The sequence below is a fragment of the Phyllobates terribilis genome, unplaced genomic scaffold (genome assembly GCF_046119375.1).
Source record: "Phyllobates terribilis strain yellow unplaced genomic scaffold, ASM4611937v1 Scaffold_2__4_contigs__length_985480577, whole genome shotgun sequence".
In the NCBI taxonomy this organism is placed as follows: Eukaryota; Metazoa; Chordata; class Amphibia; order Anura; family Dendrobatidae; genus Phyllobates; species Phyllobates terribilis.
This window is the reverse complement of record NW_027362762.1, coordinates 185,319,378-185,334,731: the sequence shown is the minus strand read 5'-3', so window position 1 is coordinate 185,334,731 and position 15,354 is coordinate 185,319,378. Positions and strand designations below refer to the sequence as shown.

The window sequence follows — 15,354 nt, the reverse complement described above, 5'->3', positions numbered from 1 at the left end:
ACACAACGGTCTTTCCAATTCCTGAACTTTTGCTAATATACGTATTCTTTCCTCATGCTGTTTTCTATATGCATACAGCAGGGTCCATCCACGCCTGCCAACAGCGCCCAACTCTTTACCTTTTTCTACTTTCACTTCCTGCAAGCATGAAACCACATCATCAGGTTCAGCATCATTCAAACATTTGTCCCACGCTTCACTCAAACCAGCACTGTGGGACCATTTGGTTGCCAAAATATAATAGGGAGTGTGTTCCCAACCTGGAATCTCAACAGACTCACTTACACCTACCTTTCTCTTAAAGAAAGGCATGTTTTACGCAATATAACAATATCACTCTATCACACCTTATCACACAGAGTCCTTATCAATTCAAGATGATTGTAATTTTTAACAAAAAAGAACTTCTGAGCCTTCTGCGTATCATGCCGACTACGCCAAATGTTATGCCAAGTTTTTAGCAATAAGGTTCGGATACGGCTTTAAAGAAGGCAACCCTTTGCGATATAACGCAATTTTATTTATAATAGTTGATTTAAAAGGTAAAATACATAATTAAAGGAATAGTATGATATGATGATATTGCATACACTTTTGTATATGTTATAATACAAAGGTTAAGTACATATATATACTCACTTCGTCACCAAGGAGCTTTTAAACATCATCCGTCTGGAACATCAGAGAAGCAATTTCACCAAGACAGAGAGACCCCTGGAAGTCTTCACAACACTGCATGGGCAGGTACATACAACACTACACATCAGTGCAGGTATAACTTATGGCTTCTGTCTGTATCATGATTCCAGTGACTTTTATAAGGCTTAGACAATGGAAGCATAAAACTGGTTAATGTTTATAAGTATGAGTCTTCGATAATACAGAATTGGCCAGGTTCTGTAATCTCGAGAAGTTTACCTATAAACATTGTTTTAGACAATAGATCTGTGTATTTCTTATGGAACATAATGGTAAGTGTACATACATTATCTGAATCAGTATTTTGGTTACAATAACACTATTTGTCAAAGCAAATATAACACTGGTCACTTGTGTACAAATCAGGATAATGAATCTTTGAAACACACAACTTCATAGACCATAGAACAATTAACATTGTCTTAAGGCATTGACACCTAGCAAACACTTTGTGGATAGCATGCATCAAGGACAGTTCATGTAAAAGAACTACTTTATCAGTATCAGAGTATATCAATGATATTACACTGCAGTATATTGCAATATATTCCACACTTGGTCTAATGACCACACTTTATCAAAGCATATAAACAATATGTTACAATATGCAGGCTATAAGATATCCATACTTTTATTAGCAATACAGGGACGTTGGCTGCGTATTTGCGTTTGCATTCCAAGGACTGGGGTATGGACAACTGAATGCTGCGCTGGGACATGGACGTGCTTGCTGATGGTGCTAGTTGAGAGTGTGCAATGACAGGTCCAGGGCTGGAGGCATCTTCGCATGCACCATGGACAGGGGATTGGCTTGCATGCACAACAGAGGAAGAAGCAGTGGTTTCACCCGAGAACACTGTTCTTGGACCCTGGGGTTCGGCCCACAAAGTCGGAAGCTTTGTTGCCATGTGCCTGATCATGCTGGTGGAGGTGGTTGCTACCCCTGCTGAAGCTGGCCTGGCAGGTGGTGCAAATGGCCTTTTTGGGGTTATCGGCTGAGTTTTTAAAAAACAACCAGACTAGGGAAGATCTAGCAGTTTTACTGGCAACTTCCACCACACTGCTTCTTCCTGCCTGTTGGGGTGCTCTTCCTGCCTCCCCCCTGTTGTCTGCTGTCCTCGCTCTGCATGTCCTCCTGCCAGGTTGGGTCAGTTACCATATCATCCACCACCTCGTCTTCCACTTCCGCACTGTGGTCCTCTTCCTGACTTTCTGCCAATTATGTCTCATCATCGTCCACCTCTTGTGACACGTTTCCACCGTCGCCTTCATATGACCGTGGTTGCTCAAATATTTGGGCATCGCTACATGCGACCTCCTCTTGCCCCGCTTCAAGTGGATCAGGCGAGAGGCCCGAATCTATAAATGGAAAAGTGAACAACTCTTGGGAGTGTCTGCGGCCACCACACTGCTTCTTACTGCCTGTTGTGGTGCTATGCCTTCCTTCCCCTGTATGCTGCTGTCCTCGCTCTGTATGTCCCTCTGCCAGGTTAGATCAGTTACTATATCATCCACCATCTCATCTTCCACTTCCGCACCCTTTTCATCCTCCTGACTTTCTGGCAAATGTGTCTCAACATCATCATCCACCTGATGATACTGACTATGACAGTAATTGGACTTTACCACCGTCACCTTTGTGTGACCGTGGCTGCTCCAATATTTTGGCATCACTACACGCGTTCTCCTCTTGACTCGCTTGAAGCTGGCCAGGCGAGGGACCCGAATGTAAAAATGGAAAAGTGAACAGCTCTTCCGAGTGTCCAAGTGTGGGATCAGTTGTCTCCGGGCACTCGGCATGGTGGGAGGAAGGAGGATCAGGTTAAGGAATATGCGGTCCAGACTCACAGCTACTGAGACTTGACCGTGTGGAAGAAAGGGTGATGTTGGTGGCTAAGTGACTAGAAGCATTATCTGCTATCCAACCAATAACCTTTTCACATTGCTCTGTGTTCAATAGTGGTGTTCTGTGGTCCCTTATTAATTGGGACAGGAAGGTCGAGCGACACGATGTGGGTGTTTGTTGTGGCACAATCTCTGCTTGCCCACGGCCTCGTCCGCTGCATGCACCATCACCATCACATCCAGTTCCCCGTCCCTTACCACGCGCCTTGCCCATTTTAAATGGATGACAATATCTTCCACGCTCACTAAAAATGGCTGAATTTAGAGCGAACTTATATATGATCCGTGTGATGGACAAACCACAGTTTTAAATAGCTGGCCTGTAGGTAACTAATTTTAACAGCGCCGACCTCGTGTCAATAAGTTCACTGACACACTGAAACAAAATTAATTTCAATGGAGGCCAGAAATGGCAATATTTTCAGCGCAATTATTTGTGATCCGTGTGATGGACAAACCACAGTTTTAAATAGCTGGCCTGTAGGTAACTATATTTAACAGCGACGACCTCGTGCCAATAAGTTCACTGACACACTGCAACAAAATTTAAATGGAGGTCAGAAATGGCAGAATTTTCAGGGCAATTATATGTGATCCATGTGACGGACAAACCACAGTTTTAAATAGCTGGATTTTTAGCGCTGTAATATGGAAAGGAACTGACTGTATTCTGCAGTGCCAACAAGCCAATGACGCAGAAAAACTGTGTTCTCTGGATTGCTTTTTAAACAAATAATCAGGATTAAGATAAAAAAAAAAATTATTCCTGGCCCCTGATACCTGGAGCTATTTCTACAAATATCTGTAAAAGCACCAGCAGACAGAACTGGAATGGACCCTTTTGCTATGTGCACTGCAGTCTGCTATATACCCTGCCTGCCTAGCACTGATATCTCTGCAGCTAGATTAGTTCTCAGAAGGACTGTTAGTTGAGATGGATATGTAGAGAATGTTGTAGAATACCTACACTAACTAATAAACAACCAAATCTCTCCCTAGCTCTGCAGCACCTCTCCCTACACTGTCTGATTGTGGAGTAGACTGTGACGAGCACAGCACCAGGTCTGATATAGACCTGATGATGCTGTGCGGCCAGCCAATCACTGTAATACCACAACCAACATGGCTGCGGGATTACAATGTGTGGCAGACAATCCCTGCATGTTGATTGGCGCTCTAAAGAGCGCCAAACATGCAGGGTGGGGACCCGAACTCCCGCCGAGCATTCCAGGAAATACTCGGGGTGTGCCGAGCATCTCGAACAGTGAGATGCTTGGGTGAGTGTGGCGCCCCTGAGGGTTCAGTCGCCACAGAGGTACTGCATCTCACCCAGAGGTGTAGTATCTCACTCTCAGGTAAGGAAGGAGTACAGCTCAGGACCCTAACACCTGCATTCACTACACCACATTTCCGGGGGACAGGGCGAGACTGCTCCTACGGGAGAGCACAGTCCCTGGTCCCTGGCTGGAGTGGGGGGGAACCACCTAGAGAGGGAGAACCATGTAGTGGGTGTGGGTGGAGAACGTAGATCAGGGGAGCACTTCAGAAGCTGTATAAATAGGAAACCATCTTACGTCAGTACGGACAGTCAGAGGAGGAAGGTGACAGGAGCAGAGGCTCTGCACGAGCTCTGCTCCGGAGGCGGGCCTAGCACTGAGTCCCAAGTCTGAGAGGAGACGGAGCAGGACGGCTCCAGGAATGAGGAGTGAAGGGACCCTAGGGGTACGGGCCGTGCAGCAAGCCACCCGTACGCCCGCTGCTACCAGGAGGTAGAGTGGTTAGGCCAGATAAGGGGAACCGGTCCCTCATCTAGTGGAGAAAACTACTAATGCTCAACTAGAAACCGGAGGCTGCAGCACTTTATGTACTGTAAGCCAGAAGTCCACTCCAGCTTCACTAAGAAGGTAGCCACATAGGACCCAGGGGACGGAACATACGTCGCCCGCCAAGGCCCGAGGGTACCGGATAGAAGTGTCGCTAGGTGTGAGGTGCAGGGAGAAGGCCAGAGAAAGGACACACAGAAGGAGGGCCCTGATAAGTACTCCGGAGCTATCTGGGGGTGGACTGAGCCCCTCACTGCGTACGCACAGCGTGACGGGGGAGATTGCTCTGGTACCTGTAACCTGGACTGCAACAACTGTGAGTAAAGACCCTGCGACTGCACTATCTTGTCTCTGTGTTCCTTGCTGTGCCAGCACTCACTACACTGGAACGCCCTGCACAACCACCATCATCCACGCACACTGCCCTGAAGCTACACTCTTCCTGTGGGGAGTTATATCACCCTTGCTGCCAAACCATCAGCTTCAGAGGACTGCTCCGCAGCGGCAGCCTCACTAGCCCCACTCCACAGGTGGCGTAGTCGGACATTTACACCCATATATATAAATACACCTTGGATTGACCGCCCTGGGTCACGGACCGGGTCACCACCACCGTGACTACAACCCCCAGCGTCTACCGGCCCGGCTCCGGGTACCCCACGGCCCAGGGGGCGTGTCAACTTTGGCGTAGTTGGCAGGATATGCAACGAACCCGTTATCACCGGGTATCGCGCACCTAGAGACTGTTTCACTGTACTGAATGTGGCGCCCACCCCAGAAGAACGGGCGCCATTATGTGCGTGCTAAAAGATGACAAGAAACCACCTCCCATCGTGGGCCAGGTCCCAGAATGGTGCCAGAAGCGGAGCTTGCCCCAAACAGCAGTGGTCATGTATGCAAGTGTGTCCATCAAGGTGGGGGGGCTGACCCTGAAAGTGACCGACCGCAGATTGCCATGGGACTGCAACAAACTGCCCTGGGACCGCCCCCAAAAGGGGAGAGGGGAGAAGAAAACTGGGAGACAGGGCGTGGTCTGGATCAGTCTAGACAGACCGCACCCGGTGGGGAAGATGGAGGATGGCATCACCAGGGCCCCAGCAAGCGGCCTGCTGCAGGCTGCAGCACCCTACACCCTGGAGGAGCTAGTGGCTAAGCTGCCCCAGGAGGACTCGGAGTTCCTCCGCTCTGGGATGGAAGACCTGGACAGGAGAATGGAGAGGGCCCAGCCCAACGCCATCACCGAGTGGAAACGGGAGATGGAACGGCGGATGGTGAACCGGCAGCCGACGACGCTAACAAGCACCGGCGGTGTCCCAGCCTTGGCGGATCCCGACCAGCGCCAGGAGGCGACACGTGACGCAGGAGCAGCCGCGGGAGCAGGTAGGAGGAGTCTCCCTGTCCCGGGCGCTGCCAGCGTCGACCTGCTCCTGGGCCCCCTGGTGGAGCCGCTGACCCTGGGCGCTATCAATACCAGTCCGCTCCTGACCCCGCAGCAGGGCCCACCGCCAATCCCTCCGACCCCGAGCGCCACCAGCGGCGGCCCGCTCCTAGGCCCACAGCCAAGCCCTCCGACCCCTGTTGCCACCAGCGGCAGCCCGCTTCTGACCCCGCCGCAAGGCCCACAAGTCCCGGGCGCGCCTGCCCTGCACGCCCCGCAGGCCCAGGCACAGCCAACCAGCTTCTGGGTCACCTGCAGGAACCAACTCCCCCGCCAGTCGAGTGGGTGTACAGACGTCGCCGGTGGGACTGGTCCGCAGAGGTGGAGGACCAGCGGCCCTCGCTCCTACCCGCTCCGCAGCCCGCCGCCATCTCCCAGGTACCGAAAGATGAGGCCCAGTTTGAGTGGGATCACTCTGGGGAGGACCTGATGGAGTTCTCCCAGGAGACCAAGGCAGCCGCAACCCGCCGCAAAGAGTTCTGCCACCAACAGCTGGTCCAGGTCGAAAGGGAGTGCAGCTCACGGCGCGTGCGGTGGGAGAAGTTAGAGGCCAGGAATATGGAGGAGAAGGCCCGGGCCCGCAAAGACAAGCAAGCAGCTCGTGGTCCCAGAGTCACCAGGACCGTAGTCAAATTTAATCAGGACGCAGGATGGGGGTTCATCCGGGACCCACTGTCCGACACGGATATCTTTGTGAACAGGAGAGATGTGGAGTCCCGCTTGCAAGAAGGACACCCAGATCGGGACCTGTATCCAGGGGACACCGCGTCCTACATCAGGCACCGAAGTGCCAGGGGCTGGTACGCCCCGAACGTCCACCGGGTGGAGACAACATCCTACAGTGCTGAAGACCCGGCTGGGTCAGCCTGCAGTGGACCAGAGCTTCCCCGGAGGGAGCACCCTTACTGAAGTATAGTAAGAGGAACAAAACTTTAAAATTGTGTATAAGTTGCCCGTCAGGGTATGCAGGAACACTGCAAGTTTGCCCAGTTTTATGTGTGTACCCAGTTACCCGTAAGAGTGTACAAAGACATTAAGGAAGAGGACGATGATCTCCTGAAAAACTTTCCCTTGTAAATAGTTGCGCCTCTTAGGCCATGCATACCAGGATTGGGGGATGAGGAGGCCATGCATACCAGAATTGGAGGATGAGGAGGCCATGCATACCAGGATTAGGGGATGAGGAGGCCACACATACCAGGATTAGGGAATGAGGAGTCCACACATACCAGGATTAGAGGATGAGGAGGCCATGCATATCAGGATTGGGGGGATGAGGAGGCCATACATACCAGCATTAGGGGATGAGGAGGCCATGCATACCAGGATTGGGGGATGAGGGGGTCCTATATATACCAGGATTGGGAGGATGAGGGAGCCATACATACCAGGATTGGGGAATGAGGAGGCCACTCATACCAGGATTGTGGGATGAGGGGGCCATGGATACCAGGATTGGGGGATGAGGAGGCCATGCATACCAGGATTGAGGATGAGGGGGCCATGCATACCAGGATTGTGAGATGAGGGGGCCATGCATATCAGGATTGGGGATGAGGGAGCAATGCGTACCAGGATGGGGAAATTTACCAGTAACTGCTGCATTTCCCATCCTAGGCTTATACTCGAGTCAATGCGTTTTCCCATTTTTTTGTGGTAAAATTAGGTACCTTGGCTTATACTCGGGTCGGCTTATACTCGAGTATATACGATAACTCTCTGATTTAAGGGCATAAGAATTCAAAGTTTGAAAATTGCTACATTTTTAACAATGTTGCCAAATTATTTTTTTTTTAATGTAAGTCATATCAAAGATATTTTACCATTGTCATGAAGTACAATATGTCATGAAAAAACATTCTCAGAATCAGTGAGATCCGTTGAAATGTTCCAGAGTTATTACCTAAAAATGTGACACTGGTCAGAATTGTAAAACTTGGCTCGCCATTAAGGTCAAAATTGGCTTGGTCACTAAGGGGTTAATTTGCTGCTACTGTAAATGCAACTTTTTTCAAGTTGAAAAAACGCTAAATGTGAATAAGCCCTTACAGTTTCTCACACTGATCAAAACAGCCTTGGACATATTTACATTACATTATGAAGATTAATGTATGCAGGTGATAAATGGTTGAAGCCTTTGCTTTGACCCAAGGACATTTTTAACAATTTCTTTGCAAGTATAAAACAACATGCAGCAGCAGAACTTGTTCCTCCACCAGTTGCCATTTTATGAACTGGAGAGCTGTGCCGTCTGTAAGGAAAACTGTAGTAACAAGAGCAGGAGAAAAACCTGTAATACCAATATAATAGTGCCACAAAATCATGTCCTCAATACATCTATTAGAATAAAGATAATGTTGACAGTCCCGGTAACTCATTCTGTAGCCAGCAATAGATAGTAATACAGTGGTTGTAGGAGGAAAACAGTGCAAACTATTTAATGAAACCCAATTGCAAAAAATATTTTTAGCCCCAATTACATGAATGTAAGAAAAAATAATTGTCCTCAAAAGGTGGACAACTTTAACATTAAAAAGCAATGGATTCCAAACAAGTATATCTTTAAACAAATGCTGCAATCTTCCCCTCTGCATAGGTAATGTATTATTATTATTATTATTATTATTGTTATTGTTATTATTGATTATCATTATCTGGTCTAGGCTATAATTTACTCTAAATAACTAAGGACTAGAAATGACCTAAAAATTTGAAATTTAAATTTGCCACGTTCAGCAAATTTTTCCCAAAATCCGATTTTACAGGTAGTCCAATGAAATGTGTCGAACAGTCTGCCATCTCCTAATATCGTATGTTTTAATGTGTTTAATTGGCCTGGATAATTTGGAAGTGACATGTGAGAGAGACGGGAAAACTCCTGGTTGTGGATAATTAGTGGTAGTTATGTAGCTTTAAATTGACATGTGACCCCTTTGTCCATTCACAGCAGTTATTCCGTAGTATTGGCCCTCACTGGGTGATCTGGACTGTAATATGTAATGCTTGGCAGGGAACTCGAGACCAGGGAGAGAAAAAGAGAGATAAATCCCATACAGCTGAAAGGTATTTTGGGAAAGCCAACGCAGTCCTTACATGACTACTGTATAAAATTGTGACTGTCGTTTATGAGGAATTCCCACAAATCAAATTCGCCGTCACTTCACTAAAATTTGAATTGATTCTTATGCCACTTTCCTTGTCGCCCCAGTTGAAAGATCTTTTTATGTGTTTTTTTTTTCATTTACAGAAGGGAACTATGCGAGTTTGGAGTAAAAGTCTCCATTATAGAACCAGGCGCTTTTCTAACACCTATGATGAGCTCAGTTGATGCTCATTTAAATAACTTAAAGCGCCTTTGGGAAAATCTCACGGAAGAAATTAAAGACAGCTACGGCAAGAAATACTATGAGCAATGTAAGTTGATGTGTACAGATCTCAATTGGTGTGTCAGAAATCCTTTGTTGCAGCTAGGGTGAACTTGCGACGAGAAGTTGGGTATAAAAGACACCAGGTCTGCCCACAAGTTTATTACTCCAGAAAGTGATAAAACACAAGGGGCTCTGGTCATATTTACCTCAGAGGCTCTGTAGAAGTTGCAGGACTTTTTTTCCCTTCAAACCATTAGACAGCTTGCTAGGACTGGTTATAAATCGATGGATTTCATTGATATCATATGAAGATTCAACACTACATTGCTGTCACTACAATACAGATTAAACAGAGTCATAGCTTTCATGTTTGGCAATCCTCACACTCAGGAAAAAGCCACTATGCTCCAATGTGCTTTTCACTAATCTTCACTCTTATGGCAGCTAAATTGCACCTTATCATGAGTTCCTTCTTCACCCACAGATGACATCTTCACATTTAGATTTGGTCTTAACTAGTTTTGGTGGTCAAACACTATTTAGCAAGTGTTACTCATCCCCATTTACTATCTATGTTGTATATTGCAGATGTCTTCTTTCTTCAGCTTGCAGCTTGTCTGCAAACCTTTTTGAGATCTAAGAAAACACCAGAAGAGAACTAATTCTGTACACACAGGAATGTAAAGTAGACATAATAAATAATACAAATTAACACATTACACAGATTAAACCATTGCATATAACAGATATGACCCAGCATTAGCAAAATCCTGGACAGTTCAACAGATTGCAAATAAGATTTACACAGCAATAGTTTATTATATTTGTTAGAGGTTCACATACCCATTTTCATTCCCTTTATCTACACTTTTATAAGTGCAAGCAACCACCAAAACACCTATAGACCACTACATGGTGGGTCTTACGCAATTGCAGCCACCTCTCCATTGACTTCAGTGGATAATACAGTTAGCAAGAATTAGCAAATAATGCCTGGGGAACTTTTATGTACTAGGTAGAAGTGGATTCCAAAACTGTGCATTGCACCTGACAAGTAATTTTGGCATATTGTTTTAATATGTATATATGCAATAATTTTATAGTATAAGAGTGACCATTAAAAAAAATGAGCATGAGACGGGGCATTATCATGCATGAAATGATCTCGATGGTCCAGATGGATGGAGTGGAGGATGGCTGGTTGATGGACACCCCATGCAAACACGGCTACGGCGCTAACAAGGAGGAAGTGGAGTAATGTTTTGGGCTGGAATCACGGGGAGAGAGATTGTCGGCCCTTTTAGGATCCCTGAAGGGGTAAAGATTAACTCCATAATGTATGTTGAGTTTCTCAAACAGCACTTCTTTCCATGGTTCAAGAAGAAGAACCGTGCATTCCGCAGCAAGATCATTTTTATGCATGATAATGCCCCGTCTCATGCTGCACATAACACACCTGCATCTCTGGCTGCTATGGGCATAAAAGGGGACAAACTTATAGTGTGACACCCATGCTCCCCTGACCTCTACCCCATTCACAACCTCTGGAGCATCATCAAAAGGAGTGTCTATGATGGAGGGAGGCAGTTCACATCTAAGCAACAGCTCTGGGAGGGTATTCTGTCCTCATGCAAAACAATTAAAGCAGAAACCATCCAAAACCTGACAAATTCAATGGACGAGAGAGTTCAGAAGCTCCTTTCGAACAAGGGGTCCTATGTGCAAATATAACATCACCTAGAATAAAGTTTTGAGTTGAAAACTGTTTGATTTCAGTTTCTAATAACCTACTAATGCTTATAATTTCAAAAATGACCATTTTTTTGTTCTTTATTAAAATGAAAAGATTGAAAACTCTGCTGTGCATAATAATTTGGAACATGCATTTTGAGTGCAGTTTGAGTTTTTTATTTTTTAAAAAATATACTGTTATCATAGGCAGTTTGTACAAAAACCTTTCAAATTGTACTCTAATAGTTATTTGACTGGAAAATTACAATGACTGCAATTCATATAGGTAATTTGGGAAAATCTGAGAAAATATTATTTCATAATAATTTGGAACACAGTGTATATTGATGACACACAATTATACACTTCTTCCCCTGACATCACCCCTACCCTACTACAAAATACCAAGGATTGTTTGTCTTCTGTCTCCAACACCATGTCCTCCCTCTATCTTAAACTGAATCTCTTCAAAACTGAACTTCTTGTGTTTCTCCCCTCTACTAACCTAACTCTACCTGACATTGAAATTACCTTGGAGGGATCAACAATAATGCTCAAGCAGCACGCCCGCTGCCTTGGGATCATATTCGACACTAAACTTTCCTTTATTCCCTATATCCATTCACTCACCCACTCTTGTCGCCTGCTCTTTAACACATCTCCAGAATCCGACCTTTACTCACCTTTGAAACTGCTAAAACTCTTACTGAAAGCTTTCGAAACTGCTCAGGTCTCTTTATCAGGCATAGCATAACACAAAATCTGAAGAGTCAAATATTTATACACAATAAGACACAAAAATAATGCAATAGATGAGACAAGTGACGTAAAGCAGAACTAGCATTATGTGAGAGGGATAAAAAGTTGTAGCCGTAAATATTGGAATAGTTCATAGATACAGAGTGTGAAAGTTTTATTGTCCCGTGATTGAAGTCTGGTCGAGATTTGTGATGCCCCCACAGGTCTGAGGAGCACATTTCTTAGTTGCAGTAGAATGACATGTGTTATGATGTAGAAGGATTATGTGTTATACTATGCCTGATGAAGAGACCTGAGTAGTCTCAAAAGCCTGCAATTTGTTACCATCTTTTCAGTTAGCCATTAAAAGGTATCAACCACTGAGGACGCTCAAATATAAATATATTTCTATGTACTGGCCAACACGGTAAAAAGATGTATATTTTTCCTGTATCAAAACTGTTACTGTTGCTCTTATCCACTCTCGTCTGAACTACTACAACTCTCTTCTGATCGGTCTCCCTCTTACCAAACTTTCTCCTTTCCAATCCGTTCTGAATGCAGCAGCCAAGGTCGTATTTCTGTCCAGCCACTTCACCAATGCTTCTATCTTGTGCCAGTCATAATACTGGTTACCCATTCACTACAGGGTCCAATATAAACTCATCGCTCTCACTCACAAAGCTCTCCAAAGTTCTCCACCACCTTATATCTCCTCTCTCATCTCTGTCTATCACCCAACACATGCCCTCCATTCTATAAATGACCTAAGACTAATATTAAGTGCACGCCGCTAGGTTCAGATAGGGCGACACGGGTTTCATGAATTTGCTGGAATCCTGGGGGAACCATTACTCAGGGTGACCATAGGCTGCAGCTTCTCTCCGGCACTCCGGCACACGATAAATTCAATTGCTGACCAGACACATCTGACAAGAGTTTTTATCAACAGTTTAACAGTGGAATTTATTCAAGTATGACTAGTACAATTTAACTCTTTGAAGACACAGGCTTCACCACAGTACAGTCTATTAAAGCAGGTACAGTAACGTCAGTCTCTTCAGTAGCACAGTTCAGCATAGATTAGATCTCTTAGCAGCACACTTCTATGCATGCACAACCTCATGCTTTTCCTTCACAAGGACACAATAGTACACAGCATTCTTTATCCTGCATGGAGATGGAGGGGGGGAGAGTTTGATGAGGGAGATGATCCCTGTGACACAATTCCTCCCAGTCCTTATCTTCCTGCCCGATGATACTCTGCACTGTTAGTTCAGGGAGTTTAGTTGACCTGTGTTTAGTTTCTCTCCTGATCTGCATCCTATTCAGTTGCCTTCTGTCACATACAGATATCGCACCACCTTTCTCTTGGGCTTCAACCATACTACAATAACAAGTTCCCCACAATCCCCCTGGGGCTCAGCTAAATACTCCCTGTCTCCTGTGACTGTATTAACCCCTCTAGTTGCTGGATGCTTCTGAAGCACAACACTTCCTGTCTTCTGTGCTTGTGTTATTTCTAATAGTTGCTGGATGCTTTTGAAGCAACAGCACTACTTCTGCATGTCACACTAACATCCTCATAACCCAAACCTCGCACCTCCGCCTCTAAAACTTCACTCATTCTGCACCAGTTCTGTGGAATGCACTACTCCAGACGATCCAACTGATACCTAGCCCCCACGTCTTCAATCGCACTTTAAAACCCCATCTCTTTAAACAAGATTACCACCTCAACTCAGTAAACTAACTTTCCCTTCTTCCCTCCTCCTAAATATTATTCAGAATCTGCTCCCGCCTATTCATCTGTCTCCACATCCTACATGCACACGATAACTGCACTTGATACTTGATAATTGCACTTAAGCATACTGGCTGATGACCGGATCATGCAGCTTTATATGAAAATCCCTATTTATTAGAATTGTTAGACCTGAAATAACAAGCACTTTTCACCGATTGAGTCCCCCTATTCCCTTGTAGATTGTAAGCTTGTAAGCAGGACCCTCACTCCTAATGTAACTGTTTAAACTGTTCTGTCAATACCTTGTATTGAATTTATTGTCTGTATATGTCCGCTTAATTGTAAAGTGCTGCAGAATATGTTAGCACTATATAAATAAAAAATTTATTCTTATCTATAATATCAACCCTACCATTTAAACTTAAAGTGCTTAACTAGGACTAATTATTGATTATCTATAGGGTAAACCTTACATACATTTTAGCACTCGGCAGCAGACAATAAACAGTGTACAGAACTGTGGTGTCCCACTTCATACACTAAAAACATCTAGCAGTTCCTAGAGCAGATATCACCTGGTCATTTGGGGTGCCAGGTAATGGGATAGTCCATCAATACTTTAATGGTAGATAATCCCTTTAAAGTACATGAAGCCGTTTCTCTTACAGATTTACAATAAGCTTAAAATTACACGAGGCTTATCCAGAAAGATATGTGTGGTTAGTGTGAACTAATAGAGAAGTATAGCCTAATATTAATAGAATAACATTTTTGCTCATTTATCTACAGTCAGAAATGGTCTGAAGGCTTTAATGGAAGGATCAAATACCAGGCTTTATGTGGTTGCAAATTGTATGGAACATGCTTTGACCGCTGTGCACCCTTGGACAAGATATTCTCCTGGTTGGGACGCCAAGCTCTACTACATCCCTGTATCATACCTCCCTACAGTGTTATCTGACTATTTACTGTGTCGCTCTGCACCAAAACCAGCCAAATATGAAAGAACGATCAAAGCAGAGCCAAATGTGATGGATTCAAAATAAAATTGCTTGTAATTCTAATGATTATTATCACTAACTGATATTTCATAATACATATGTTCAAGAAAAGAAATGTATGTAATAAAGTGTAACATTCATTTCTCATTGAGTCTTTGGAGTGTTATTAGTAATGATCTAAGTGTCATAAACTATTTACTACAAAAAATTAGTTGGAAGCACTTTTTTAAAAAAAAAATTAGAGTTGACCATATGGTGATTTATATATTTAAATTATGTACCCACCAACACTACAATAAGTGGGATTATATGAGAAATTAATATTATATAACATTGTGATGTTGAAAAACAGTGTCCATTAACTACCTCAATACAGTGCTCCACTAAGGTTCTCTTCACATCTTATTTTTATTTCACATTCAGCTCATGTGCCAATCAGCCTTAGGCCATCATTCACCAAGTAGATGTCTCAATGATTTGTTATTAATTGGGCATGGGTTGGAGTATTTGTATTGCAACTAGTGATGAGCGAGCACTAAAATGCTCGGTTACTCGTTGTTCTGGTCGAGCAAATTGGAATGCCAGAGTGCTCGGTCCGAGTAATGAGCTCAATGTAAGTCTATGGGAAACTCGAGCATTTTTCAGGCGGCTCCCCCCGGCGGTCTGCAGAGGGCCTAAAAATTGCCCAAATCGATGGGAACAGTGCTCAAATGACATGGGATCAGCATGGGAAAGACCCCTGGCAGCATTTCGGATGCCCAGATCACTGCTGTCAACAATGTTGTCAGAGTATTACGCCACTTTTACGGACTCAGAATAAAACATGAAAAACCAAAACCAAAATGGATTTTCCTGGGAAAAATGTTAAGGAACATCCTTTGAAGGGTAATGACTTGTATATAAT

General features: G+C 44.6%; 1 protein-coding gene across 2 annotated transcripts in view; it reads left to right on the top strand.

The window, feature by feature from the left end:
• The window catches only part of LOC141201219 (retinol dehydrogenase 7-like), a 124,319-nt gene extending 109,722 nt beyond the window's left edge, over window positions 1-14,597 (top strand). For both annotated transcript variants that reach the window (XM_073663358.1, XM_073663359.1), the window contains 2 exons: window positions 9,113-9,279; window positions 14,239-14,597. In XM_073663358.1, the coding sequence (XP_073519459.1) occupies window positions 9,113-9,279; window positions 14,239-14,495 (424 nt within the window). In that variant the 3' untranslated portion in view covers window positions 14,496-14,597. The remainder of the gene's footprint in view (window positions 1-9,112; window positions 9,280-14,238) is intronic.
• The last annotated feature ends 757 nt before the right edge of the window (window positions 14,598-15,354 follow it).